The sequence below is a fragment of the Mauremys mutica genome, chromosome 4 (genome assembly GCF_020497125.1).
Source record: "Mauremys mutica isolate MM-2020 ecotype Southern chromosome 4, ASM2049712v1, whole genome shotgun sequence".
Taxonomy (NCBI): Eukaryota; Metazoa; Chordata; order Testudines; family Geoemydidae; genus Mauremys; species Mauremys mutica.
The window spans coordinates 40,886,566-40,911,882 of NC_059075.1; the positions used below are offsets into that span (position 1 = coordinate 40,886,566).

General features: G+C 44.8%; 3 protein-coding genes across 12 annotated transcripts in view; 2 read left to right on the top strand and 1 right to left on the bottom strand.

Moving 5' to 3' along the window:
- NOXRED1 (NADP dependent oxidoreductase domain containing 1) lies at nucleotides 1–12,641 on the top strand. 6 transcript variants are annotated; one of them, XR_006579235.1, is made up of 8 exons: nucleotides 1–153; nucleotides 1,849–2,025; nucleotides 3,280–3,458; nucleotides 4,881–5,061; nucleotides 6,193–6,347; nucleotides 7,146–7,368; nucleotides 9,019–9,143; nucleotides 11,962–12,074. XR_006579235.1 is itself a non-coding variant. In XM_045016133.1 (7 exons), exons 2-7 carry the CDS (start codon nucleotides 1,868–1,870, stop codon nucleotides 12,182–12,184), a joined length of 1,119 nt encoding a protein of 372 aa, XP_044872068.1. In that variant the 5' UTR covers nucleotides 1–153; nucleotides 1,849–1,867; the 3' UTR covers nucleotides 12,185–12,634. The 6 variants fall into 6 exon arrangements, 5 of the variants coding, with proteins under 5 accessions (XP_044872068.1, XP_044872072.1, XP_044872073.1 ...); XM_045016133.1 differs by lacking the exon at nucleotides 9,019–9,143 and having other exon boundaries at nucleotides 11,962–12,634; XM_045016137.1 differs by lacking the exons at nucleotides 9,019–9,143; nucleotides 11,962–12,074 and adding an exon at nucleotides 8,860–8,969.
- On the bottom strand, nucleotides 8,135–21,607 carry SAMD15 (sterile alpha motif domain containing 15). Of its 5 annotated transcripts, none has more exons than XM_045016144.1 (3): nucleotides 21,125–21,570; nucleotides 20,541–20,639; nucleotides 8,135–9,659 (listed from the first exon to the last, which is right to left on the bottom strand). In XM_045016144.1, exons 1-3 carry the CDS (start codon nucleotides 21,260–21,262, stop codon nucleotides 9,648–9,650), a joined length of 249 nt encoding a protein of 82 aa, XP_044872079.1. In that variant the 5' UTR covers nucleotides 21,263–21,570; the 3' UTR covers nucleotides 8,135–9,647. The 5 variants fall into 5 exon arrangements, 4 of the variants coding, with proteins under 4 accessions (XP_044872079.1, XP_044872078.1, XP_044872080.1 ...); XM_045016143.1 differs by lacking the exon at nucleotides 8,135–9,659 and adding an exon at nucleotides 13,604–14,648 and having other exon boundaries at nucleotides 21,125–21,568; XM_045016145.1 differs by lacking the exon at nucleotides 8,135–9,659 and adding an exon at nucleotides 18,920–20,445.
- The window catches only part of TMED8 (transmembrane p24 trafficking protein family member 8), a 14,924-nt gene continuing 10,925 nt past the window's right edge, over nucleotides 21,319–25,317 (top strand). Inside the window, exon 1 of the mRNA XM_045016140.1 lies at nucleotides 21,319–21,754. Within this exon, the coding sequence (XP_044872075.1) occupies nucleotides 21,613–21,754 (142 nt within the window). The 5' untranslated portion in view covers nucleotides 21,319–21,612. The remainder of the gene's footprint in view (nucleotides 21,755–25,317) is intronic.

The following is a 25,317-nucleotide window of genomic DNA, read 5'->3' on the forward strand; positions in this document are numbered from 1 at the left end:
ACCAGGACATTTGGTAACTAAGCAATTGCCATGACAACTTCCCTTGTTTGGACTGAGTTGCCTGGATTCCAGAATAGGAGGTGGCCTGTTGAGAATCTGAAGCTTATGGAAAAGGAGTCCAGCAGGAAGGCAATGGTTAAAGGGTCTCACCAGGTGGGAGATCCAGGAGGCTGCTGAGGTTTTTTGCTCAAGCATGGAGCACTGTATCCTGCTTGACAAAGGGGTTTTTGTCATCAGCACTTCAGCTGGGGCAGGACTAGGTACAAAATTCAGACAGTAGAAACTGCAGGGGGTTTGTGTGTGCTAGATCTTCAGGCAGGCCACCTTTATCCACCTGAGTGTTCCTTGCTCACGCTACTGGAGTCAATAGAGCTACTCAGGGAAGTAACGGCCACAGGATCTGGCTCTGTCTTTTTGTGATGTTATAAACAGAGCAGTTTGCTTATAATTGGAGTCAGGCATGGTGCTACAGGTCTGCTGCGGATGGAAGGCATCTTTGGCCATAATCAGCCTCCCCTATTCAGTGGGTACTTTGCCTGAATAAGCAGTGCTGGAGAAAGCCTTAGGAACACGCCTTCCCTGCTATATATTCTTTGTGTAGTCAGGGCTGTTTTCAGAATCAGTTTCAGGTGGGCACAGTTAACAGTACCCAGCCCTTGGGAGGAGAGGAGGAGGTGCCTTATGTTGCTCAGCAACCCCCCATATTGGCCACTCAAGCAATGACTGACTACAGCCCTTCTTGATTAGAAGAATGGGTCAGCCTTGGGTTAGGCCAACTGGTGCAATAAGCTATCTGCTTCACTGAAACAGGCCTGACTGTTGCCTGGCTTGAAGAAGCTGTTTACCCAATGTCTAAAGAAGCCCCACTGTTGTCAAATGAACTGAAATGGTGACTTCCTGATATGGGTCCGAGCCTGGAAGATGCTGAGCACTTCCATTTCGCTTGGAGTCAAGGGTGCTCAGAACTTTGTCTAAAATTGGGAACCACCAGAGGGCCCAAGCTTACAGTGTCCTGTGTTTGCGTTGTGATGTGCTCTGCAGTGAGACTGCATGCTGTTCCTGTGGAAACCCCAGGTGGCTCTGGTGAGGCTTTGACCCTAGGCAACAAAAATACCAGGCTCTATTCTGAGACCTAAAAGCTGTTCAGCTGCTCATGCTGAGGGGAGGGATACAGAAGGAAGGAAGAGAGATGCACATTCCCTGAGAGGCTTGGGAGGGAAGGTGGGGCACACAGTGCTGACAAAACTCAGACTGGTGTTGAATGAAAAATGTAATACACCTCTGCCTCGATATAACACAACCCGATATAACACGAATTGGGATATAACGCGGTAAAGCAGCGCTGGGGGGGGGGCTGCACATTCTGGTGGATCAAAGCAAGTTCAATATAACGTGGTTTCACCTATAACGCAGTAAGATTTTTTGGCTCCCAAGGACAGTGTTATATCGAGGTAGAGGTGTACTTGGAAACTGGAGTCACTCACCTTGGCTCTAGTTTCCTTATTATCTGTAGCTCAGGAGCAGAGCAGCGCAAACAGCGCCCTTCCAAGTGCTGTGTCAGCAGCTTGCCAGTTGTTGCCAGCCACAGCTATACTTCATAGAATGAATTAGATTGCAGCTCCATGGAAACACTAATCCCAGCATGCAATGCTTGATCTCAGAGGCTCTGCTGCATCCCATGCTGGGATCTTTCTGCTCCTGCTTACTACTGGTAATGTGTGTCATGTTGTTGAAGTAGAAGTAGGTGTATATTGGCTACCGCTGCTCTGTGGGAGGAGCTGGGGATTGGCTGCAATGCCAAACTTATGGATGCTGGGCCACTCTTCTAACTGCTGCTCATTGCTGAAGGTTGTCACGCGGGGCCACGATGTCAGATATCATGGTGAATTTGAAGTCCTTTCAGTCTGACCATGCGGTGGAAGAAAGTGAGCAGCCCTTGCTGTGTTTAAGAAGCCGCTGCAAGGGGATGATGGTGAATGCATGCGCCCATGCTGTCTTCTTCTGCAAGCTGCTCCATACCCTCAGGTAAGACTGAAATAAGCATCTTTTCCTTTGATGTGTCTCAATATTGATGAAAAGAGCTGGCTTGACAGGCCTGGAGACTGAAGGCCTCTATTTATCCCCAGAAAAAGGGCAGCTACTGGCAAACTTTCCCTTACCAACAGACCTCAGTTCTCCCCTGGTGGAAATCAGAGGAGTGAGAGAAGAGTTCAGCCTCAGTGACCCATTTGGTTTTTGACTAATATTGTCAACAAGAAGCCAGTTAGTTCCAGACGTGGTGGTATATTTTATGATGTGGATGCCCTTTTCACGAGAACAAGGCCCCAGATGATTCAACATGGGTCATGGAACAGTCCTCAGAGTGCAATGATGTGTATTGGTTGCTATCTGGCTGGATGCCCTGGAGGTGGGAGACTCCATATCTCATTCCCAGTCCCCTGAGCCTGTGAGTGGGTAAGGTGAGTGTGACCCTTCCTTTGGGATGTGGATCTTATTAAGCCTATCTGTGTCTCTATCATCTCAGAGTTAGATGACTTGGAGCTACACCGTGAGACCATTCAGAAGCTGTGGTTAATACAGAATATTATAGGGAGCTTTGTGTGGGGAGTAATAACTCCAGTGCTCTGTGAGCTGCATTGGCTGCTAGTGGGTGGAATTCAAGGTGTTGGTTTTGCCCTTTAGAGCCTTAAATGGTTTGTGCTCATATTACCTAAGGGGCACCCCTCTCCCCATGCCATATTACTGCAATTGTGGTCACTAGGACTTGAGTTGTAGCCCCTTGATAAAGAAGAGAAGGAGCTACTGGCAGGGTGTCTTTGAGGGCCTCTCAAGTCTGGAATCCTCTTCCATTCCTACTAGAAATCTGTTGCCCTTCTGTCCATGCTGCAAAACTCCCCTTTTCTTCATGGGCATTTGAAGAGGGGACATGATAAGGAATGGATGGTGTTATTTGTTGTATGGCGTGATTAAGAAGTGGGGCAGGATTGGATTATGGTGATGTGGGATCTAAGGTGAATATAGATGTTGATCATTGTGAATTTTAGATCTTGGAAAGGAGTAGCTGGAGCTTGGGCTGGCTGGTGCTAGGTTTTATGTTTTAGAAATGTGAATGAATACATAGCACTGACCCTTTAAAACATGGGACAAGTCTTCTCTCCTTTCAGGAAAATCTGGTCAGTGGTTTCTTCCTAAGGAGGACAGTGTAGTGCCCAGTTTCAGGGTAATGGATACATTGTAGTTCCTGGTGGAGTGATGTCAGCTCTGTGTGTCATTTCTCAGGCAGAAAGAGAGTGGGAAGGTTTCACTGATTGCCTCCAAGGAATCCATGGGTGAAGGCCTGAAGGTTGGAATTGTTGGTGGAGGCCACATTGGGAAGCAGCTGGCCAGGGCACTACTGGAGCTGAGTGGCATTTTGGCTCAGAATATCCACATCTCCACCAGGAGGCCAGAGACTCTGTGTAAGTGTCAGTGAATCATGGGAATTCAAACAGGAAAAGACCTAGCATATCTAACCCAGGCACCCCTGCCACTGCAAGACTCATATTGTGTGTTCACTCCTGCTTTGGCTGGTCTCACTTTCAGTGTCCCAACTCGAGTTCGTCAGAATTTTTTTTCCACAGATAACTTTTTACTTTGTCAAAAAATGAAAGCTCAGTGTTTTCAGCAGAAAGCAGACACTTTTTGTGGGAAACTTTGTTTAGCTGAAAACCCAATTTTCCATCAAAAACCATTTTGATGCACACATCTTGACCAGCCCTAGCCCCAATCAATGGAGTTTTTACGCTTTTCCTTTCAAAGTCTATTCCACAGGCTGTTACATTTCAGCATTAGGAAATGTTGATAATTCTATATTTTCCTTCCTTTTTTAATTTCACTCCATTATTCCAGTTGTACCTCCTTAGAGCACCCTAAACAACTCATCACCTCCTTGGGATTTACAGCCTTCAAATATTTATAGAGATTTATTGTATCCCCCACTTTAGCCATCATTTGGAAAAGTGATACATATTTTGCTCCTTTAATCTTTCCTCATAACTCAGTCCCATCAGCCTCTTAACTGTTTTTGCTGCCCTACTCTAAATCCTCCACAGCAATTTTTAACGTCATTGCTCAGTGGCTGCAACACCAACTGACCTATACTTTAAATATTCACTTGATGGATAAAATAGCTCTCCAAATCGATATCCATATTGATCTGAAAGGTCACTACTGCCAGGGACTCTCCTCAGTCTATTGCTGTAGGGTCAGTAGCACAAGATGCTCCTTTCTCTCTTTACTCTTTAAAAATACAAAGTGAAAAGGGGTGGATTGAGTGCTTGTGCTATGTTATGGATCGTAATTGCATGCAAAATGTCAAATGCCACATAAAGCTGTTACATAAGCCAAGATGAACAGAGGATAACTGTCCTGTAGGGAGATGCTTACAACAATGAAATCCTCTCAAGGGACAGAGAGGGAGGGGGAGTTATTAAATGTTTTTTTATAGATCTTGAAAATCAGCCAGATCCTGAGGCTTGGTTGCTTCAGTTAAAGTTTTAATCAATATTCATGAAATGGTGCCAGACAACCACATTTTCTGACTATTTATTCCAAGCGCAGAGGCTCATTTCTCTGTAACCTGGCTACCGTGGGCTGTGCATCAATAATGTTAATGGGTAGCTGCTAATTAAGCTCTTAAGGGCCACCTGGTGAGAAGAGCTGGATTGCTCCATTATGAGCTGGGGTGATGCATACTTCTCGCCCCTTACCAAGGTGTGCCTGAGAGCAAACACCATGATGACCCTACCCTACACAAGTGTGGATGTTGCAGGCTAACTGCCTGCTGCTCCTGGCCTCTTGGAGCTGAGGTGATGATTGCCTTTTCTGTTTGTCTTCCCTAGCAGAGTTCCAGCAGCTTGGAGTCGAATGTTTTTATGACAATGGCCAGCTCGTGGCCTGGGCAGACATTGTGTTTCTTTGTTGCCTCCCATCTCATCTACAGCACATCTGCTCAGGAATTCGTGCTGCTCTCCGGGAACCCTGCATTGTGTACAGCCTGGTCACTGCTGTCCCACTGCCCAGGTAGTATTGATTGCACCAGTGCTTGTTTGACAGCCCAGCACACTAAATCCCCTGATTTGTCTGCACATCAGGCAAGTACAGTGCCAGCACTGCCAATGTGCCTGACCTGGCATGGGGGCTGCAGTGTTGCCAGCTCTCATGATTTTATTACAAGTCTCACAATATCTGGTGGTTTTCTTAAAGCCCCAGCCTCAGGAGTCACATGAATACATGAGAATTTCAGCTTTTATTTTAAAAAAACTTAAGTTTCTAGCTCTCATGGTTGAGGAGATAAGCTTGAAACATGTTTTGAATGCACCCTAAAGTGTCAAAATCCAGAAGGCCAGAAATAAAAAGTAGTAGTATAAAAGTGAAGTATTATATAAAACAAATTCATGATTTTTTTAAATTAACTTCAGTGCTGAGACCCACAATCTCATTTTACACAGGCTGCTAAACAGCCGTTTCATGAGAACATCCTTCAGTAACTACTGAGATGGGCTGGATTTAAACCAGGACCGTAGCAGTGAAAAGCGAATGTCCTATTACTGACCTCCAGAGCCACCCAGTCCTTCTCTTGGGCTTCTATTATTCTGCAGAATATGGAAGTTACTTTACCAAAGTTGGGAGGGATTAAGGGCCAAATCCTAGTCGGTGGAAATTCTATCAATATCGGACCAGGATGTAGCACAGACTCACTTCTTCCCTTCCTTCAAAAAACAAAACTGCTAAAGTTCTGTGCAATGTCCCAGCTCTAACATGCTCAGATTAGAATCCTAGCAGCAATGAGTCAGCCTCCTCTGATTAGGTATTTGGTGCCCTGCACTTTACTGCATGTGGTTCTTTCAGACAGGAGCTTAAACATTTAAGGTCCCATCTGCTGGGTGGGTATTGACCATCCCTGGCACTTACCCTAAGAGCAGAGATTTGCCTTTGTGTCTGTCTATAACATTTACCCTTATCCCAGCATGTTGTCCAGTGCAATGGCTGGTTGCTTTCTTTGCACCCCGGAGGTGGCTGCATTTCAGTGATGCTGTAAACATAGAGTTTGGAACGAATGGTGTTATAGAAATATACTTTTACTCTCGTTTGGTGTGCCACTCTCTGGGCACTTGATACCTCTCTGAGTTATTTGACTGACTTTGCTTTCAGGTTGAAGCAACTCCTTTCCTACAGTGCCATCCTGAGGCCACAGTACCAATGCACTAGCAGAAACGTAGAGAATGTGTGGGGAACAAATGGGACAATCATAGCTGCACTCCAAGACCCTATTGTTATCCAGGCTACCTGTCCCTGTAGCCCCAAAGGTAAATGTATTTCTCCTCACTTTGCAGGCATTTTCCTGTGGAGTTAGAAACAATGTCTTTGCTTGACATTCACACTAGTCTGAGCCTGTCCTAGCCCCAGTAAGATTCATAAACAGGGCTGGGTATGGAGTAATAGCTAGTCAGTTTCTATCTCACCTGAGCAGCACTGAATGAGAATAATGGTTTGGAAATGCAGAATATGGAAGAAAAATCTCCCAACAAAAATGCTGGCAGTGCTGTCACTGGGTAGATAAAACTAGACTGGATAAAACGCAGAATTAATATCTAGTGGGGACCAATCCTGCATGGCCAGAGGGATGGAGTAAGTGACCCCCAAAGATCTTTTCCATCTCTGACTTGTCTGATTTTGTTAGAGTTTGCAGGTGCTTCAGTGCCTCACTGTTACAGTCAGGACAATTACTGTGGAGAAGACCTTCTCCCATCTCTTCCATGGTTTCACCTGGATATGGTATTCATCTTAACTTCCTGTCCTAAACTGTTAGCCATCGTTTTCCACCACAGGGACAGCTGCAGTGGGAGATTGGTCCCTTTATACACAGCTTATTTCAGCGCAAAGTGCTTTACATGCTAGACGGGTATAAGCTAGTATATTATTATTACTTACTGGATTAGAGCCTCTCCTCCCTGGCCTGTGAATAAGCACACTGCAGTGCTGTTGCCACGTCGACCCCTCTCAATAGGGAACAAGAGAGGAAGAGACATTAAACAATCTCTATTTCCTTCACATCAGTATGTGTAGTGGTAACTGACAACATTTGTTCTCTGATTGTTGTGCAGAGAGAATTGCTGTTACTGGCAAGTGGTTGGAGGCCGTTTTCTATGCAGCCCTGAACAGCTGTATGTGGCGGCACCTGCCCCACCAGCGCGCACTGAAGTTACTGAATGATGTATGTTTCCCTGAGCACTGCCCCATCTGTGCAGAGCAGAAGACCGCCTGCCCACGGTTTGTGTGTGGGAACTTTGTCAACCAAACGTTTGTCTCCTCCCTGACTCAAGAGGAGTAAGTAAAGTGCTAAACTTCAAATGTTTCTACTTGGCCATCCTCCCTGAACCTTTGCCACATCCCAAGATTTGAAGCTAGGAGTCTTCCTATTGCAGAGGAAGAATATGGTACACACCCTCCTCACTTCATGTCATTCACCAGTGAGTGCTGGGTCAATTTTCAAAAGCGCCGAAGTCTCATTGATTTTAATGAGACTTGGCCCCCAAGTTCCTAAGTCATTTTTTAAAATGGGACTTTGGTGCTTTTGAAAATGTTACCCTGTGTGATAAGGGATGGACAATCCAAAGTCCAATATACTGGCAGTTCTCAAGCAGCCTGATATCCATCCATTGAATACCTCAGTATCTCACTCTGAGCCCCCCTAGCCCCTCTACTCCAGTTTTTAGAGATAAGAATTTACTCAGTGGGGATATGTAGGACCTATTCCAGTTGTGCAGCTTGGTGTAAAACAACAGAACACAGAAATGTCCATACTGGACAGCCCAGACCAGTGGGCCTTCTAGTCCACTATCTTGTCTTTGACAGTGGCCAATACCAAATACCTGAGAGAAAGTTCAAGAATAGTCTTAATTTTTCACTATGAGTTATCTGTCCATAGGGAAAGTTTCTTTCTAACCCCTCATTCAGTGCTTGGGATCTGCTCTGAAGCAGGCAGGCGTATATCCCTTCCTTTAAATAAATGAGAGAGAGAGAGAGAGAGAGGGAAAAAACAAAATAATTTTATTATTATTTATATTATTACATCTAATGTACCTGGGGCTGTTCTTAGCCATCTAAATGTCCAATCCTGTTTTTAATCCTATGATGCTCTTGGCATCAGTGCTATTTTGTGGCAGTGAGTCCTACAGGTTAAGTATGCATCATATTAAAAAAAAAATCCTTTTCTGGATTTGAAATTTGTGGCTTTCCAATTTCATTAAATGTTGCTTTGTTCGTATGTGAGAGGACATGATTCACCATCTCTAGGCTGTTCAATATTTTATATACCTCTATCATGTCCCTTCTTATTGCTCTTGTGGCTAAACCAGACAGTCCCCATATTATCAATCTCTTTTTACACAGAAATCTGTCCAAGCCTTTCAGTCTTTCATTGCTTATCTTTGAAACCCCTTCTAGTTCGGCTATATTTTCTCCTTTAGATGGAGAGACCAGAACTGAACAGAGTATTCTGGGTGAGGGCGTATCATTGATTTATTACAATGTCGTTATAAAACTGGCATTAAATATTGTCAACATTATTTTCCATTCCATTATTTATGCAAACTAACATTGTTTGCGCTATGGCCACTGCACAGTAGTTCATATTACTCTTTCCCGTGTACATTATCTTGCATTTGTCAACACTGGATTTCCTCTGCCATGATGTTACTATTCACTCAGCTTTGCAAGGTCCTTCTGAAATTACTGAGTCATTTCTAATGTTGACTAACCAAAATAATTTCATGTCATTTGCAAATGTTGCCAGCTTACTGTTTGTTCCTCTTACAGATCACTGATAAATATACTAAGCACTGGCTCCAGCATGGAAACTTGAGGCATCCTATTTTTGGCATGGTGAAAATTGATCATATATTTGTACTCTGTTTCCTGCCTCTTCACCACTCTCTGATCCATGACAGAATTTTACCCTATGATTCTAATTTACAGTGACTTCATTGAAGGGTTTTGGAAGCGCAAATGAATTGTTGGCCGAGTCATCCATATCTACAGTTTTGTTGATACATTCAAAGAACTTTAGAAGAGCATGATTTTTCTTTACAGAAGTTGTGCTGGTTAGTCCTAACATATCATGTTAATCTAGGTCTTTTATAGTTATCTTTTTAACTGTCATTTAAACCAGTTTACCTGGTACTGAAGTGTGGTTCATTTGTCTGTAATTCCTAAGATCCCCCAGTATAGGTACATAATTTCTACTCTGTCTAGTAGCTCCTGCTGCTGGTCTTGCACTCCCACTCCTCCTCCCGTTTCATTCCCAATCCTCAGCAAAACTTTTTGTTTTAATGTTTCCCCCACTTCTTGTTAAAGAACCACCACCTAGACTAGCAGTCTGGAGAATATCGTCCCTCCCTGTGTGGACCCTCATGACTACAGCCTGCCAATGCCACCATATAGTTGTTATTGGGTTGTGAATGAAAATGATGAACAATGTTCCTTTATCCTTTTCAAGCAACCAGACTCAGCGTTAGAGAAGAGAATGGCGTGTCAGGAGACCTAGGTTCATTTTTTCTGTCACAGACTTCCTGTATGAACTTGGGATGTCACTTCCTTTTTCTGTCTCAGTTTCCCATCTGTAAAAAAAGAAGTTAATCCTCACCTAGTTCATGGAGGTAGGAGGGTGTGAGGCTTTATTTGTAAAGTGCTTTGTAGCCCTCCGACAATGCTATACAGATGGAAAGCTTTGCCGCTGCCCCCTTGTATGGCTTTAATCTTGTGGAGCTTCTGGCCTGCTCCTGCCAGATTTGCACCAATTTTGGTTTTTTTGCTTAAAACATTTAAGTTAAATTTAATGTTGGTGGAAGTTGCTAAATGAACAGACCCAGGGTCTGAGAACTGTTTTTACCCCCCCCCCCCCAGGGCAGATGCAGTGGCAAGGCTAGTTTCCTTCTCACTCCCAGTGTGCCTTTGAGGGACAAGTACTAGGAGGGAGAGGGGAGTTGAGTCTCCAGGGCCCACTCAGTGCTTGACCTCTCTGCAGAGACTGCCAAAAAGGGGGCTAATTTGTCAGGTGTTTTTTCTTATGTGGTCACCTGTCCAGAACAAACAGGGTTACGGGCAGCCCTCTTTATCATCTTGATAGTGGATGGATGCATTTGATGTCTCCAGATCATGTTGCCATGATAGAGTGGCTACATCACTTACCTGACATCTGATTGTTTATGCCGTCAAAAGCCACATGCCAGAAGATCTGTCCACTAAGAACCAATTTGAGATCCCAGCACATTTCATATAGGGCACTGACCAGTTGTTGGATGGTGTGCCACTTCCTGGTGGTACCCACAGTTCTGAGGCACCTCTCTATCACCTGCCCTTAGTCAGTGTGAGGAAGCCATAGGCCAGTCCTCAACTCCATGGGCAATGCAAATACTTCCCTCTAGGCCTCGCAGGCCCCACTGTCACTCTGCAGGTTAGTGATTGGGACACCCCAGCCCTCAAGCCCTCGGAATGTTTCCCTGGAGTGTCCAGCCTGTTTCACTGGACATTTGCAGCATTCACAGATTGGCTGCTTCCAAAGAAACAGTACAACCCAGCTTATCAGTTCCACCTCAGATCATGGCTCTGCTTAACATGCAGCACTTGTACTTGATTTCACTATAAACAAATCTCACTTTATTTAACAAAACATAGAGATTCGAGTAATAACAAGTAGAAATATTGAAAACAAATGGTTACATATAAAATAAAATTTTAACATGCATTCTAGAGATAATTAGCAAGATATTCTCATGTCTTATAGAATGTTGCTTGTTGCTTACCCCAAAATCCTTCTCACAGTGCTTTACAGCCAGGCTGGCTGTGACCCCCCTTTTCATAAGATAAAATCGCTGTTAGCATGCCTTCTACATGAAGAAACCTGTGTGTCTCTTTGCTCCCACAAGAGATATCAGTCTCATGCTTTGTCTTCATTCATAAACAAGACACCCTCCCGCTCATTGTTTTTTCCTATAGATTTTTTTTTCTTTCTCTCTCTCTTATGCGGCAGGTGGCTCAGTATGGCCGGACATAGAGAGAAACATCTATTATCTCCTGCCTGGAAGGAACATGTCAGAGGTTTCTCACCTCCTGGTGACCTGCCTTAACTCCCAATTCTGACTAACATAATTTTCAGTATAGATACATAACTCCTTAAATATTATCTGTACATACATTTCACAATGATTATGTTGACCAGTGGGCTACTGGCTCTTGGTAGAGACCTCGTATGCCACCCTTTGGTGAACCCTTCTTGTGTATTATGCAGTTATCCACTCCAAGGAACCCTTGGAAAACCTTGTGTACTCCTGTGCCCTCCGTCAGCGGGTGCCAAGAGATCCCAGGGTCACATGTGATAATGCTTTTGGTCACCACCAGTGAAGGCTTGATTTGAACTGAGTACTAGAGAACTCATTACCAATTCTTGAGCCATTCCTCCCTACTAATTCTGTTTTCTGCATTATTGTTTGATTAGTTGTAATGCAGTATCATCCAGAGGCCCCTATCAGGATCAGGGCCGCATTGTGATGGACATAGTACAAACATATATAGAGATAGCCGGAGGGTCATGCTGGAGTGGACTGTTCTTATGGATAGTGCAGAAGATCCAATGGCAAGGCACTGACACTCTTGCTTTGAGGCTGATCTGATGGATATGTTTGTTTATGGGTATGAAGTAGGCCCATTAAATCCAGTTTGTGCAAAATCATCCCATTAATACTACAGTGAGTTTTGCTCATTGTGGGCAATTTGTCCAAAGAATACAAGGTTCTGAATCACGTTGCTTTCTCAATGGGCTAAGACAGAGGACTTAGACCAAAGAGAGCCATCTTGTTAAATCACAGGTATGGAACTGATAGCTGTTGCCCATAAATAATACAGCCTGTTTTCTCTTCCCAGCACCTTCCCCTGGTTTGACCTGACAACTGTACAAATGAAGGAGTCTCCCTTCAGTCAGCTCCTAGCAAGGAGTGTGCTTCTCCAGAACCATCTTACTTTGTTGTACTGTACCTCCTTTGGAGTTTTGCTTGCAAAGAGTGGAGGGATGGCCAGCAGTGGCCTCTGGCAGCAGACTATCTTCTCTTTCTGCCGCAGCAGATCCCAGTATGGTGCTGGATCATGAGTCAATGTCCACCCACAACTGCTATTGATGTGACTTGGAAAGAAGACCCAGGGGATGTTCCTAACACTGATTCTGAAGCTTCATACAGTATAACCACAGTGTGATTCCAAAACCTCCAGGGATGGAACTGCTTTGCTAAAGTTTAATGCTGAAGAGAACTGTGGCAGAGATTAAGATCCCTTTCCTACCAGTTCCCATTGTAGGATCCATATGGTTGTGTGTGGTGGAGGAATGTACTGTGAGGACTTTGTCCTGCAGTGGAAAGGAAAAAGCTGGAATGGCATGTAAACCTTTACCTGACCATCACCCACAGCACAAACCAACTGCAAAGTAGTAGGCAAATTAAACAGTGAAAACAAATAGCATTCCTGACTCATAATTCTGACATATCGGCAAGCTGCCCAACTTGTATCCATTGTGATGGGGCAAGGCCAGATGGCTATAGAAAAGTAGTGGGAGACAGATATATTAGCCCCAGGCTAAACAAATCCCTGTTACTAGGATAAATAAATAGCAGCTGCTCCAGGTCAATTAAGACACCTGGGGCCAATTAAGATCTTTCCAGAAGGCAGGGAAGATAGCTAGGTTGATTGGGACACCTGAAGCCAATTAGGGGCTGGCTGAAACTAGCTAAAAGCCTCCCATTCAGTAAGTTAGGCACGTGTGTCAGGAGCTGTAGGAGGAAACCATGCTGTTGGAGGAACTAAGCATTTCAAATCCATATCAGGTGCAAGGAAGGAGGCCCTGAGATAACAGGGAAGGAGATATTGAGTGGGGGCTGCTGTGGGGAAGTAGCCCAGGGAATTGTACACGTCCTATTTCCAAAAAGTCAGCTACCATAGCTGCTACTACAGTAACTCTTCACTTAAAGTCGTCCCAGTTAATGTTGTTACATTGCTGATTAGGAAACATGTTCGTTTAAAGTTGTGTAATGCTCCCTTTTAATGTCACAGACGCCTGCTTTGTCCTGCTTGCAGGAAGAGCAGCCCGTTGCAGCAAGCTGTTGGGGGCTTGGAACCAGGGTGAACTGGCAGCCCCCTATCAGCTCCCTTGTTTCCTGTGCAGCAGCTGCCTGCAGTTCAGCTGTGTCCCTCCCCCCACTCCCATGTGCTGCTCCTGCCCTCTGCCTTGGAGCTGCTCCCTGAGACTCTTGCTTGCTATGCAGGGGGAGGGAAGAAAGAGGGGGGCTAATGTCAGGGTGTCCCCCTTCCCCCTGCACCCCGCTTACCCCATCTTCCATTGAGCAGTGGGGACAGACCAGGACTCAGGACGGAGGGAGCTTGCAGTAGCTGCCGATCAGCAAGCTGATCTAACTATATATAACTAAACTATTGTTGTATGTAAAGTAAATAAGGTTTTAAAAATATTTAAGAAGTTTCATTTAAATTAAATTAAAATGCAGAGCCTCCCGGACTGGTGGCCAGGACCCGGGCAGTGTGAGTGCCACTGAAAATCAGCTCACATGCAGCCTTCGGCACCTGTGCCATAGGTTGCCTACCCCTGCTCTAGTCTTTGCCATTACAGATCCAGCTGACCTTGTTCACTACTCCACACAGAAATAAGTTTAAAGAGTTAAGTGATGTATATAATAATTGCCTTATGATCCCGTGCCTTATGTTGTAAAGGATCTCAAGGTGCTTTACAAACTATATAATGCAGGAATCCCTTTCCTCATTGAGAGAAGGATCATGCAATGCAAAGTGGATATATAAGTCTATATATTAACTTATAGAAGGAGACCTTCTAAAAACGTTAAAATGTATTACTGGCATGTGAAAACTTAAATTAGAGTGAATAAATGAAGACTCGGCACACCACTACTGAAAGGTTGCCGACCCCTGGACTAGAGTTTGGGGGAAAGCCTTATAATCTATCACCTGATCTTGAGGAAAGCGGGTGTCAATGAAAGGTGATTAAGATTTATCTATGGTCTTGGTGATAACATGTGAAGTAGCAGCAGTTGACAGGTATTCAAACATGACTGAGCCACACAGAACTCCGGCAATGGGGAAAAAAGGGAACCTTTAGGATAATGTAACCGAACTAAGGAGTTCAGCACCTGGCAATATCCCAGAGGGGTTTCTTTAGGAGTAGAAGTTTAAATGGCAAGCGTGTTCAAGGGAGGGACTGTGCATGGCTGAGCATACTCTCAGCACTAAACAAATCACAGTATCGATGTGCCTTTCTTTAATCCGGAGGATGGAATTGTAGCTTCTTGAACAAAGAAGGTGAGGGCGTCTGCTTCCACAGCAGTCTGGGCTTTTTACAAAGGCGGAATTGTAGCATATGGCTCTAACCCTGCTTCTTGGACAAACTGAGAGAAGGTGAGGGCATCAGCTTTTGCACCAGTTGGAGCTTTGTGCTCTAGAAACAAGCCCAGGTTGTCCCTGTAAGGGAGGGCAATGCTTCTGCTCCAAAGAGGCTCCTCAATCCCCAGCAGCTCTCGCACATGCCATGAAATCTCCTGAAATGCAAGAGGAAACATAAGGGAGCCTATTCTTAGTGTGGTGGCTACATCGATAGAGCTCTGTAGTGTAGAGCTGCACAGAAAAGAACTCCTGCAATTTCTCCTTTCAGAATGTTTTCCTTTCCATAATGTAGGAGCTGGAGAGTGATCTGGCAAGATGAGTCCAATGTGCAGTTATGATTAGAAAAAAGATTATGTAAAAACAGCACATTCTGATTACTCCAGGGATTTACTGTGTGATGGAGTCACAGCTGCTGCCTTTATTGCCCCAAACAGGTTTGTTTTGGGTTTTTTTACTACTATTAGCACTTGCAGAGCAAACACAGCTATGGGTGAGTGAGCGGGATTCTTTCTTCTCTGCCTACTACAGCATCATCAACACTGTCTGCTAAATTGTGTCTGTATAACTTTTATTACTGATGAGAATATCAGAGGCAGAAAGGCCCAGTTGGATCAGCAGTGGCACTGCTCACTAGAAAAATTATCTGACTTGTAATCTGAGCTAGCTGGACCTGGAACCATCAGTGGGAGGAGCCTGACTATAATTTTTAATATTGTCACTTTTCAGAATATAAATCTTGTCTTTTAAAACCTTGATCAATTCACCTTTCGTGTTTCTAATCAGTTTTACTATTTGCTAAACCACATGCAGTTTCAAGTGGGAGGCTATTAGGGTCTTCTAACTGGTACGCTGGGTGCCTTTGATATGATTTAAAATAACAATACAACTAGAACAAAACCAGCAGCAACCTGGAGAAACTCCAGCAACCCTCCCAGCCCTAATACAATCCCTTTGACAGGACTTCTCCACCAACACTCCCCTCCTTGTAAACTGTAAAAGGTTTGAAAGGTAAGGTCATACAGCTCAACTGGTGCCCTCATAATCACTTCTAGCAAGTAGCTGAGTTTTGGTTACATACAGGCTTGCTGTGGTGCCTGAGCATCATATACACAGGATTATAGCCTCCACTGCAGCATCAATCAGAAATTGGGTTAGGTTCAGAGAGGACTTTCACTGAAAAACCTACATGGGCCAGATTCTGCTCTTGGCTATACCAGCATCACTCCTTTGTACTCAGTGGAGTAATTTTCAATTTGTAACAGTATAGCTAAAAGCTGAATCTATGTGTCTTCAGTAATAACAAAGGAAACCAGGAAGATAATCGCCAAGGGTGGGGTTCTCAAAAATGCCTAAATTCCACTCTCAATCTGTGGGACACAGGTTCCTAACTCAAGTAGGTGCTTTTAAAAATATTACTCCAAGTTCATTTTGCTCTGACTATACATTAGAACTAAAGGGTTAGAACTGTTCAGCCAGTCAAGAGTTAAGATTGGCCCAAATGCTTGGTGCTTTACAGCATAAAGAACACAATGTTCAAATTCCTGCCACGGTGCATAAAGATTTTATCTCTTGTTGCTTGCGAGCTGCAAACTGTTTGAATTTCCAGCTTGTGCCCTGTGATGGCGGCAACCGTAGATAATGAAGATATGAAACAAAATTGTTATGGCTCTGCAAAAGCAGCCTATGGCCCATTTGAAGTTCACTACCCTCTAGCTCACGAGGATGCAGTCAGCCAGCTCTTTTTATGTGATAAAGAAGGCAATGTACACATGCAGTCAAAGAATAAGAATCATGCCTAGTGGATTTAAAGTCCTTTTCAAACAATCTCCACAGCCTCACTATGAGTTTGAGAAAGGATTTTACCCATTTTATAGGTGGGTAACTGATGTAAAGAGAGGTTGTAGCCCAAATTTTCAAACTCGGGTGTTTAAAGTTAGGCATCTAAATCAGTTACATGATTTTCAGATTTCAGAGTAGCAGATGTGTCAGTCTGTATCCGCAAAAAGAACAGGAGTACTTGTGGCACCTTAGAGACTAACAAATTTGTTTGAGCATAAGCTTTCATGGGCTACAGCCCACTTCTTCGGATGCACAGAATGGAACATATATTGAGGAGATATAGATACATATAGAGAGAGCATGAAAAGATGGGAGTTGTCTTACCAACTGAGAGGCCAATTAAGTAAGAGAAAAAAACTTTTGAAGTGATAATCAAGATAGCCCAGTACAGACAGTTTGATAAGAAGTGTGAGAATACTTACAATGGGGGGAGAGATTTAAACAGCCGCAGCTCACAATGAGCACATGTGGAACCCAGGTCACTTATGTGCTTAACAATATGGAATTAAATGTCTATGTTTAAATACCCACTTTTGAAAAATCTGGGTTAAGAAACTTGTTCAAGGTTACACAGAGTCAGTGGCAGAGCCAGAACTCACAGGATCCAGGCTCGCTGTCCTGTTTTCTAGTCACTTGATTATGTAAAAACCTCAGTTAAGACCCCTGAAAAGGAAGACAGGTAGGGACTCAGCTTTACGTAAGTAATGGGAATTGGGTGACTTAGCAATCAAGTTGCAAACCCCAAGAAGATAAGGTGACAAATGACAGTCAGCATGGATTTGTCAAGAACAAATCATGTCCAACCAACCTAATAGCCTTCTTTGACAGTTCACAAGCCTTGTGAATAGGGGGGAGGCGGTAGATGTGGTATATCTTGACTTTAGTAAGGCTTTTGATAGTGTCTTGCATGACCTTCTCATAAACAAATTAGGGAAATACAATCTAGATGGAGATACAATAAGGTGGGTGCATAACTGGTTGGAAAACCATTCCCAGAGAGTAATCATCACTGGCTCACAGTCAAGCTAGAGGGGCATATAAAGTGGGGTCCTGCAAGGATCAGTTCTGGGTCCAGTTCTATTCAATATCTTCATCAATGATTTAGATAATAGCATAGAGGGTACACTTATATAGTTTGCAGATGATACCAAGCTGGGAGGGGTTGCAAGTACTTTAGGGGATAGGATTAAAATTCAAAATGACCTGGACAAATTGGAGAAATGGTCTGAAATAAATAGGATTAAATTCAATAAGGACAAATGCAAAGTACTCCACTTAGGAAGGAACAATCAGTTGCACACGTACAAAATTGGAAATGACTGCCCAGGAAGGAGTACTGCAGAAAGGGATCGGGGGGGTCCTAGTGGATCACAAGCTAAATATGAGTCAACAGTGTAACACTGTTGCAAAAAAAGCAATCATCATTCTGGGCTGTATCAGCAGGAGTGTTATAAGAAAGCCACAAGAAGTAATTCTTCTGCTCTACTCCACACTGATTAGGCCTCAGCTGGAGTATTGTCTCCGGTTCTAGGTGCCACATTTCAGGAAAGATGTGGACAAACTAGAGAAAGTCCAGAGAAGAGCAACAAAAATGATTAAAGATCTAGAAAACATGACCTATGAGGGACCTTTTGGCTGTGTTTAGTCTGGAGAAGAGAAGACTTAGAAGGGATATGATAACAGTTTTCAAGTACATAAAAGGTTGTTACAAGGAAGAGGGAGACAACTTATTCTCCTTAACCTCTGAGGCTAGGACAAGAAGCAATGGGCTTAAATTGCAGCAAGGGGGGTTTAGGCTGGACACTGGGAAAAACTTCCTACTGTCAGGGTGGTTAAGCACTGAAATAAATTGCCCAGGGAGATCGTGGAATCACCATCACTGGAGATTTTTAAAAGCAGGTTAGACAAACACCTGTAGGGATGGTCTAGATAATACTTAGTCCTGCCATGAGTGCAGGGGACTGGACTAGATGACCACGTGAGGTCCCTTCCAGTCCTATGATTCTATGTGTGTCTTAAAAAAACGTATTCTGTTAAAGGCTCTGCTGGTTTAGGTAATGTATTTTGGTTGGGCATACAGAAAACATAGTCACATTCAATTATAGCTAATGTTTTACCAGGTTAACTTTTTCCTGCATTTTTCCTGCTGGAGGACTTGAATGTTATTATTTAAGTCAATACTAGTTTCTCAGCTATGGACTGAAAGTGAGGAAAGAAGAGCCTGGTGGTTAAAGTACAAGATAGAGACAGGATATCTCAGACTTGCTACATGACTCTGGGCAACTTCTTTCCTCTCTCACAACCCTATTTCAAAGGTGTGAAATGGAGATAATAGTTATCAGAATTTCTCAGTTAACTGCACATCTGGACCTTGTGGCCTCCTCAGAGGCGCTCCGCATAGGTCTTAGGAATCACCTTTCTTGGGATGAAATCCCATGATTTGCTCCCTCCAGACAGGGGTTTTAGGCTACAGACTCCTGCAATTCATTATCATCTCAGTTGGTCTTACTTCAGTTCAGTTCTGCTCTCTCAGGAGCAATGACAGGGTTATTCAGTGACCAGCCAGCTTTCATAAAACAATGTACCATTTATTCAGAAAAAAAGTGTTTCAGAAAAAGTCAACAAAAACAGCTTATATGCATGCCTGGCTTAACAAGTGGTCACCTACCTTCCACTTCCACTTCCAGTCCACAGCAGAGCCTCTCTCTCTTGGACACAGTCAACATGCCTGTCAATTCTTGGACAGCATGTGAGTGACCCTCTCTTTAGGCAAGAGTTTATATTTTATACAGTTTCAAGTCCTTTGTTGGTTTGACCTGGTTCAAAAGGCCTAAAACAATCTGTGTTATTGGGGGGGAGGAGGGCACAGTGAGGAGACTGTGAAACTTCAAAAGACTTGTTCCAGTATTGGGGAGTTGAATTTATTTCATCCCCTCCCTGGCCAGAGATGTTGGTTCCTGCAGGAAGCATTCCTTGTCTGACCCACTTAGCCAGGAATACAATCACTAGCAAGCCCATGAAGATACATATAACATGAATACAGTAGTGTTTGAATATTCCATGCTTCTGTCAGTTTCTATAGTATTTGTCACAAACAGTATCTCATGAGGGAGGCTGAACATCTTTAAAATCAATTTGCAGTTCTCTGATGCCTTCCATTCAAAACTCTCAAAAGTTCTCTTTTGAGTATTATCAGTACACATTCCTACCGTTGGGCCGTGCCTATGCATTCCATATAAACTCAGGAACCTCTACAAAGGCTCTGACCATTTGGGAGCTATATGGAGCCTACCTTGAACCATGGAACACTTCATGTGAGGCTGGATAAGGTGAAGCCTCTGTCCATCCCCAATGCAGCAAGTAAAAATTCCTTCTGGTCCTTCCTTATTAGCTGATTTTAGGATCCTTTAGATGGGGATTTTTGTACAGTTTTAATTAGTGAAGACTAGTTTGTTGATTTTAAAAAGTGGGATTTTGTAGACCATTTCCCCCCATATACACATCTCTTCATTAAGTGGTAGGACAAAGGTGGGCAAAACACTGGAGGTTTGACTGAGCACCCAGAAATGCAGGTGCATATCCAAACTTCCTGACCCTGCTTCTCCACTCTTACATCACTTTTACACTAGTGAATTTCCATTGACTTCAGAAGAATTACACCACACAAAACTGGTGTAATGCAGTGAAAAATCACTATGTCTCCCAAGCTGGGTCGTAATTGTCAAACAAACAAGTGATTGGGCAAGATTTCTGTTGTTTCCTACTTGTGCACACACAGGAAGTACTGCCACAGCAGGCTTTCTTTCTCCTTTGTGGCCCTTCTGCCTCAGGTCCTAGATGGAAACCAGATAGGCATAAAGGCATGGAAATAATTTTTCTTTTAAAATACAACTTTTCTGAACTTCATAAAAGGTATAGGGTCAGGGTTCATCTTGAGTTTTACATAAAGCTTTGGGAAGATTCTTATTGCAGCCAGAACAGTGTGCCCAGTCCTTGTGAGAAAAATATTGTTGCATTCTGTGCACCACATCCATCCAAACATCAGGTCTTGGGCAGGTTCTAGTTGTCCTATTGAGCTTCCTATTATCATTAACAGCTGGAGCAGTGTTACATCTTGATGTAGGCAGAGAACAAACATGAACATGTAGGAGATGGGATGGGAAATTACACTCCTAATGGAGGAAGTCATCTCTGTGTGTGGCACTCACCTTCATGTGGTCAAAGTCTGTTATGCCCATCTGTGGCAGGTTTGAGCAGTTAACGTGGATGAGTTTGCGGCCAGTGATGCAGTTAGCTGTAAAGCACTCCTGGCAGGAAAATCAGATGGAAACACTATACAGCAGTGAGCAGTACTGTCAAGCCCAAGCATTCAAAAACCCAACATTAGTCAGCCTCCCCGATGCCCAATCACGAGATTGGTGTAAAAGCAGTGAGATCTTTAAAAATTATGGTTCCCCCCCGCCCTTCTGGTTTCTGAGCCTGTAGGGGACGCTGGCTTCACTCTTCCCAGCTCTTCTCCGCCACCACCAGGGCTAGAAACTTGCCCTGAGTTTTCCAAGAACTCAGAGATCCTGGATGCTCTCGATGCCCGCTTCAGGGGCGCTGCCAGGCCGCAAGGCAGAGCAAGGGAAGCGGGAATTTCTCTCCAGCGAGGGCCCGCGGTTGCGCAGCCCGGTCGCGCCAAGCAATGGCGCCGCGAGTGGGGTTAGTAACGGTCCGAGCTCGCCGCTCTCCGAGCCCCCAGCTGGCCGCGCAGCGCTCCCCACCCCCAGCCTTGCCCCCTGCCCCCTACCTCGTACTGAGGGAAGCCCAGCTGCCGAACCCACTCCGCCACCTCCAGGGGGCTCCAGGCGAGGCAGGCCGGGCCAGGCTGGGACTCGGGTTCTTCGGGCCCCTGCTCGGACCCCTCCTCCTCCGGGATCTGCTCCATCTTGGGCGGCTACGCCCCGCCATAGAGCCATAGCAACGCGTCGGAACAGTCTCCATGGAGACCTCCACTTCCGGGCGTCTGGCAGCTATTTCCTTCCCCGCCGGGTCCGGCCCCTCGTGTTACTGAAGCGCCGTCGTGCCGAGCAGCCCCCTCCCGCCGCTGGGCATGCGCCGTGGAACTGTTCTGGGGCAGGCCCGAGCCGGGGGGCGATAGGCGCGCGGCGCCCAGGCGGTCTGCCCTCGGCTCTTTCCGCCCAGGCTCGGCTCTTTCCGCCGGCGCCGTTTCCGCCTCTGGCCGCTGCTGACAGCTTCGGATCTTTCCGCCGCCTCGTCCCCCCTCGCCAGCTGCTCATGTCGGAGGTGCTGGTGGCTGCCGCCGGCTCCTGCTTCGAGCCCCCCGCGGCTGGGGAGCCAGGAGGCCGCCGCTGCTCCGTGTCCGAGGGGGACGCGCAGGGCCGCCGCTCACCTCCTGTTCCGCCTTCTGAGACCCCAGGTACTGGCGGGCACCGGGACGCGCCTCCCGCACTTGGACCCCGGGGCGCGGGCTCTTGCTGCTCCCCGCTCCGGTCCCTCGGGTGTATTGGCCGCTGCGCTCGGGGGCTGGGGGCTGGAGGAGTTGCTGCGGGGCTGCAGGCCGCGGCTGAGGGACACCGGCTGAGACTCGTGTGCACGGGGTGTGGCAGCCCAGTAGCGCCCCCCCGCGAGAGCACCGCGGGTTGACGGTGTTCCTTCCCTCCCTCCATCTCGCCTGCTCTCCCCTCTCCTAGGGTGGTATCTGCGGTGCTTGCCAGGCAGCCAAGGAAGTACAGTGCCTGTTACACCGCAAGGAGCAGCAATAGGGAGGGTGAGCTGGGAGTGGGAGCTTCCGAAGGGGATTTAGGAGCGTTACCGCCAGTAACAAGGTAGTCCGCTTTCTCTCCACTTATGCTATTGCTGCAAAATCGGAGCTTTCTGCAGCTGCTACTTCCTAGCACACTGTTTTCAGTACCCATCTTTAGAACCGGGTTGGCTGAGGGCTTGGGAAGAAGTTAACAAAGCTGCTGCTGACCTCTTTTGAGGTCTAAGGGTATGTCTACACTGCGTAGCCTAGCCTGTGATGGTATAGTTATGTCAGCACAGTCCCCTAGGCTATGTCTACACTACAGATGCTATGCTGACATAGCCCACTAGTATAGACACACCCCATGGAAGGAGCCTTTCTGTCAGTGTAGGAACACACCTTCCAGAATGATGATGTCTATGTCAACAGAAGTCTTTTTCCATCATAGCTGAAACTACACTGTGGACTTTTGTTGGGTTCCAAACCCATATGTGTTGGGTTTTTTCCACACCCCTCACTGACGTACCAATGCCGACATAACTGTTAAGCATAGACCAAGCCTAACTTGCCTCTTGATTGATACAGTTGTTTATCAGTAGTTGGTTTCCAATAGCCTCTATTCCTAAGGGTACTGGGTTGTTTCTCTGTTCCCTAGTGTACCAGCTGCTTTATATTTAGAGAAATGTACTATGCTGTAAGCATTGCCTCATGTAAGGGAAATAATAATAACTTTGATTTGCTTAAGTTCCTAGCACTTTGGTCTCCAGGCACCAGTAAAGACTCCACTACAATCTTTAGACTAACAAAGCAATACAGCTCATTACAGGGAACCAATTAAGTTTGTTCGTTTTTCGTTTGTTTTTTAAAAAGTAACATTGTTTAGTGTAGGGTTAAGACTTGAGATTCCTGGATTCTAATTACATTTTTGCCACTGATTGACTGCATAACCTGAGCAAGACAATTCCCCTCTCTTTGCCTTATTTTTTTCATATGTAAAATGTGGCTAGTAATATTGACCTTTCCCCTGGGCTTATGAGATTTATTAAATGTTTGCTTAGCACAGTGGACTAAAATGCACCGTAGACATGCAAAATGTTTAATACCTGATGTGAAATCGAAGTCTCCTGCCATTGTGGTACCTAACCTGCTATGGAGTTGAGTGTGGTAAGAGCTGCTGATCACAACCCATGTGCCACCTCAAGAGGATAGGATGCTGGGCCTCAGTTTGAAGGGCCTGTGAGTCTAGAATTTTTCTCCTTTGAACTACACACAGAGAATGTCTGTGGCATCCTTGAGAGCAAACCTTGTGATGTTTGTTTTCTCTCTGACTCTGCTGAGTGGGTGGCTTATTACTATATGTGTGCAAGGAATATTCTCTTTCCACCGCCACCTTCCTATCTGCTGTCTTGGTCTCAACTTCTTTATTTTGTTATATGCAATGGTGTTTTAACCATGTTGGTCCCAGGATATGAGAGACAAGGTGGGTGAGGTCCTATCTCTTATTGGACCGACTTTTATTGGGGAAAAATACAAGTTTTTGAGCTTAGACAGAGTTGTTCTTTAGACCTTCAGAAGAGCTCTGTGTAAGCTCAAAAGCTTGTTTCTTTCAACAAGTGGGTCCAATAAAATAGATTACCTCACCCACCTTGTCTCACTTTATTTTGTTATAGGCATTTCTGCATAAGGTGTTTACTATCTAAACACAGTAGTATCTATAATCTCCCTCTAGTTCTCCGGAACTTCAGACATGTTCTCTTCCCTACTCTCCCCAGACTAGCGCACTCCCTCATTTACTTCTCCTTTAATGTCCCCTTTTAAAAACCTCCTTATCTCTTTAGTTTAGTTCATGACTGTGCGAAGCGTTTTGTAATCCTGTGTCAGGTCACCAGATGAAAAATTTCTCCCCACAACCAGACTCGGGAGCGTGGGACTTGCCTGATTTAGCTTATCTGTCACTGCCAAATTGAGTCATATGACACGCAGTCTTGCTGGCTGTTGCTTTTTCAAGCCATATTTTCTCCAGCCCTTAGCAGTAAAATGTTCTCACATTGGTTACCAGGTAGAAGAGAAGTTCTAGCTGTGCAGTAACTTCAACAGTTGTCGAATCATGAGAATGACGGATATAAAAGATCTGCTAGGTTCCCTCTAAGCTGTTGCAGGGGGAGGGGCATGAAGTATTGTTTCCTGCTGTATTCTGTAGCAATTGAGATCTAGGCTGTTCAGTCTTTGTAGGCAAGGAAGTTCCTTTTAGGTAATCTCCTTTGGAGAATCTTAGGGGGGGCCAGAATAGGAACGCATGAGCAATAAATTAAAAAAGTCAACCTTGTCTATTGCTCTGCTTATGAAGTTTGAGTGAATAGAATTATTTCTCCATTACACAAGTCATACCACTCCTCAGATTTTGAGACTTATTCAGATCCCAAATATAATATACTTTAATGAGTTTACTTTCCAATAAAAGGTTCTTAACATCTCCCATAATTTAGAAAAAAAGAGCATGAACAGATAATAAGCATAAAGATGAATATTTGTTTGGCTCCTAAATCCAAACGAAACATTATAAGCTTGGGAAAGTGGGTTTCAATCCATTTCTTGGTGGAAAAATGCTTTCCTTTAAAAGCAACAAAACAAATACCTCAACCCTGGTACTAATTGGTCCCCTTGTTTGTTCTTGGCAGAAGAGAGGAATGGGCCTTAGACTAGCCTTTCTTCTCCTCTTTAAAATCAGTTCCTCTAGATCAGATTGCAGAAGATTGGCAATGGGGTATGATGCCTGGACTGTTCCTGTTCTGTGGATCAGAGGCCTTTAATGTATGGGGCTATTCATCTGCTTTCTTTCACCAGCATCAAATTCCCTCTATGAAAAACAAGTAAAAGAGAATTCTTACTGTAATGCTCAACTTTAAAAATCTGTGTAATTGAGAGCCTGTCAGTGCCCAATTAATGATCTTCTATGGGTAATGGAAGCAGACAGCAAGACTGTAGAGCATGCACTGGAGTCATGTGGGGACAGAGCTTGCCCTGGGTTCTGGAGACTAGTGGGAAACCTGGAGCCTACATCTGAACAGAAATTTGTTTTGATTGATCCCTATGTCCTCTGTCAGAAACTGTTATCTTTTCCCAAACCCTCCACTTAAGGCCATTGAAAGGATTAAAAACCCTTTCTGTCTGCTGTGGGGGAGGGATAGCATACAGCACAGAAGGTTGCCAGGCCCAGCTTTAGGCTGCAAGGCTGC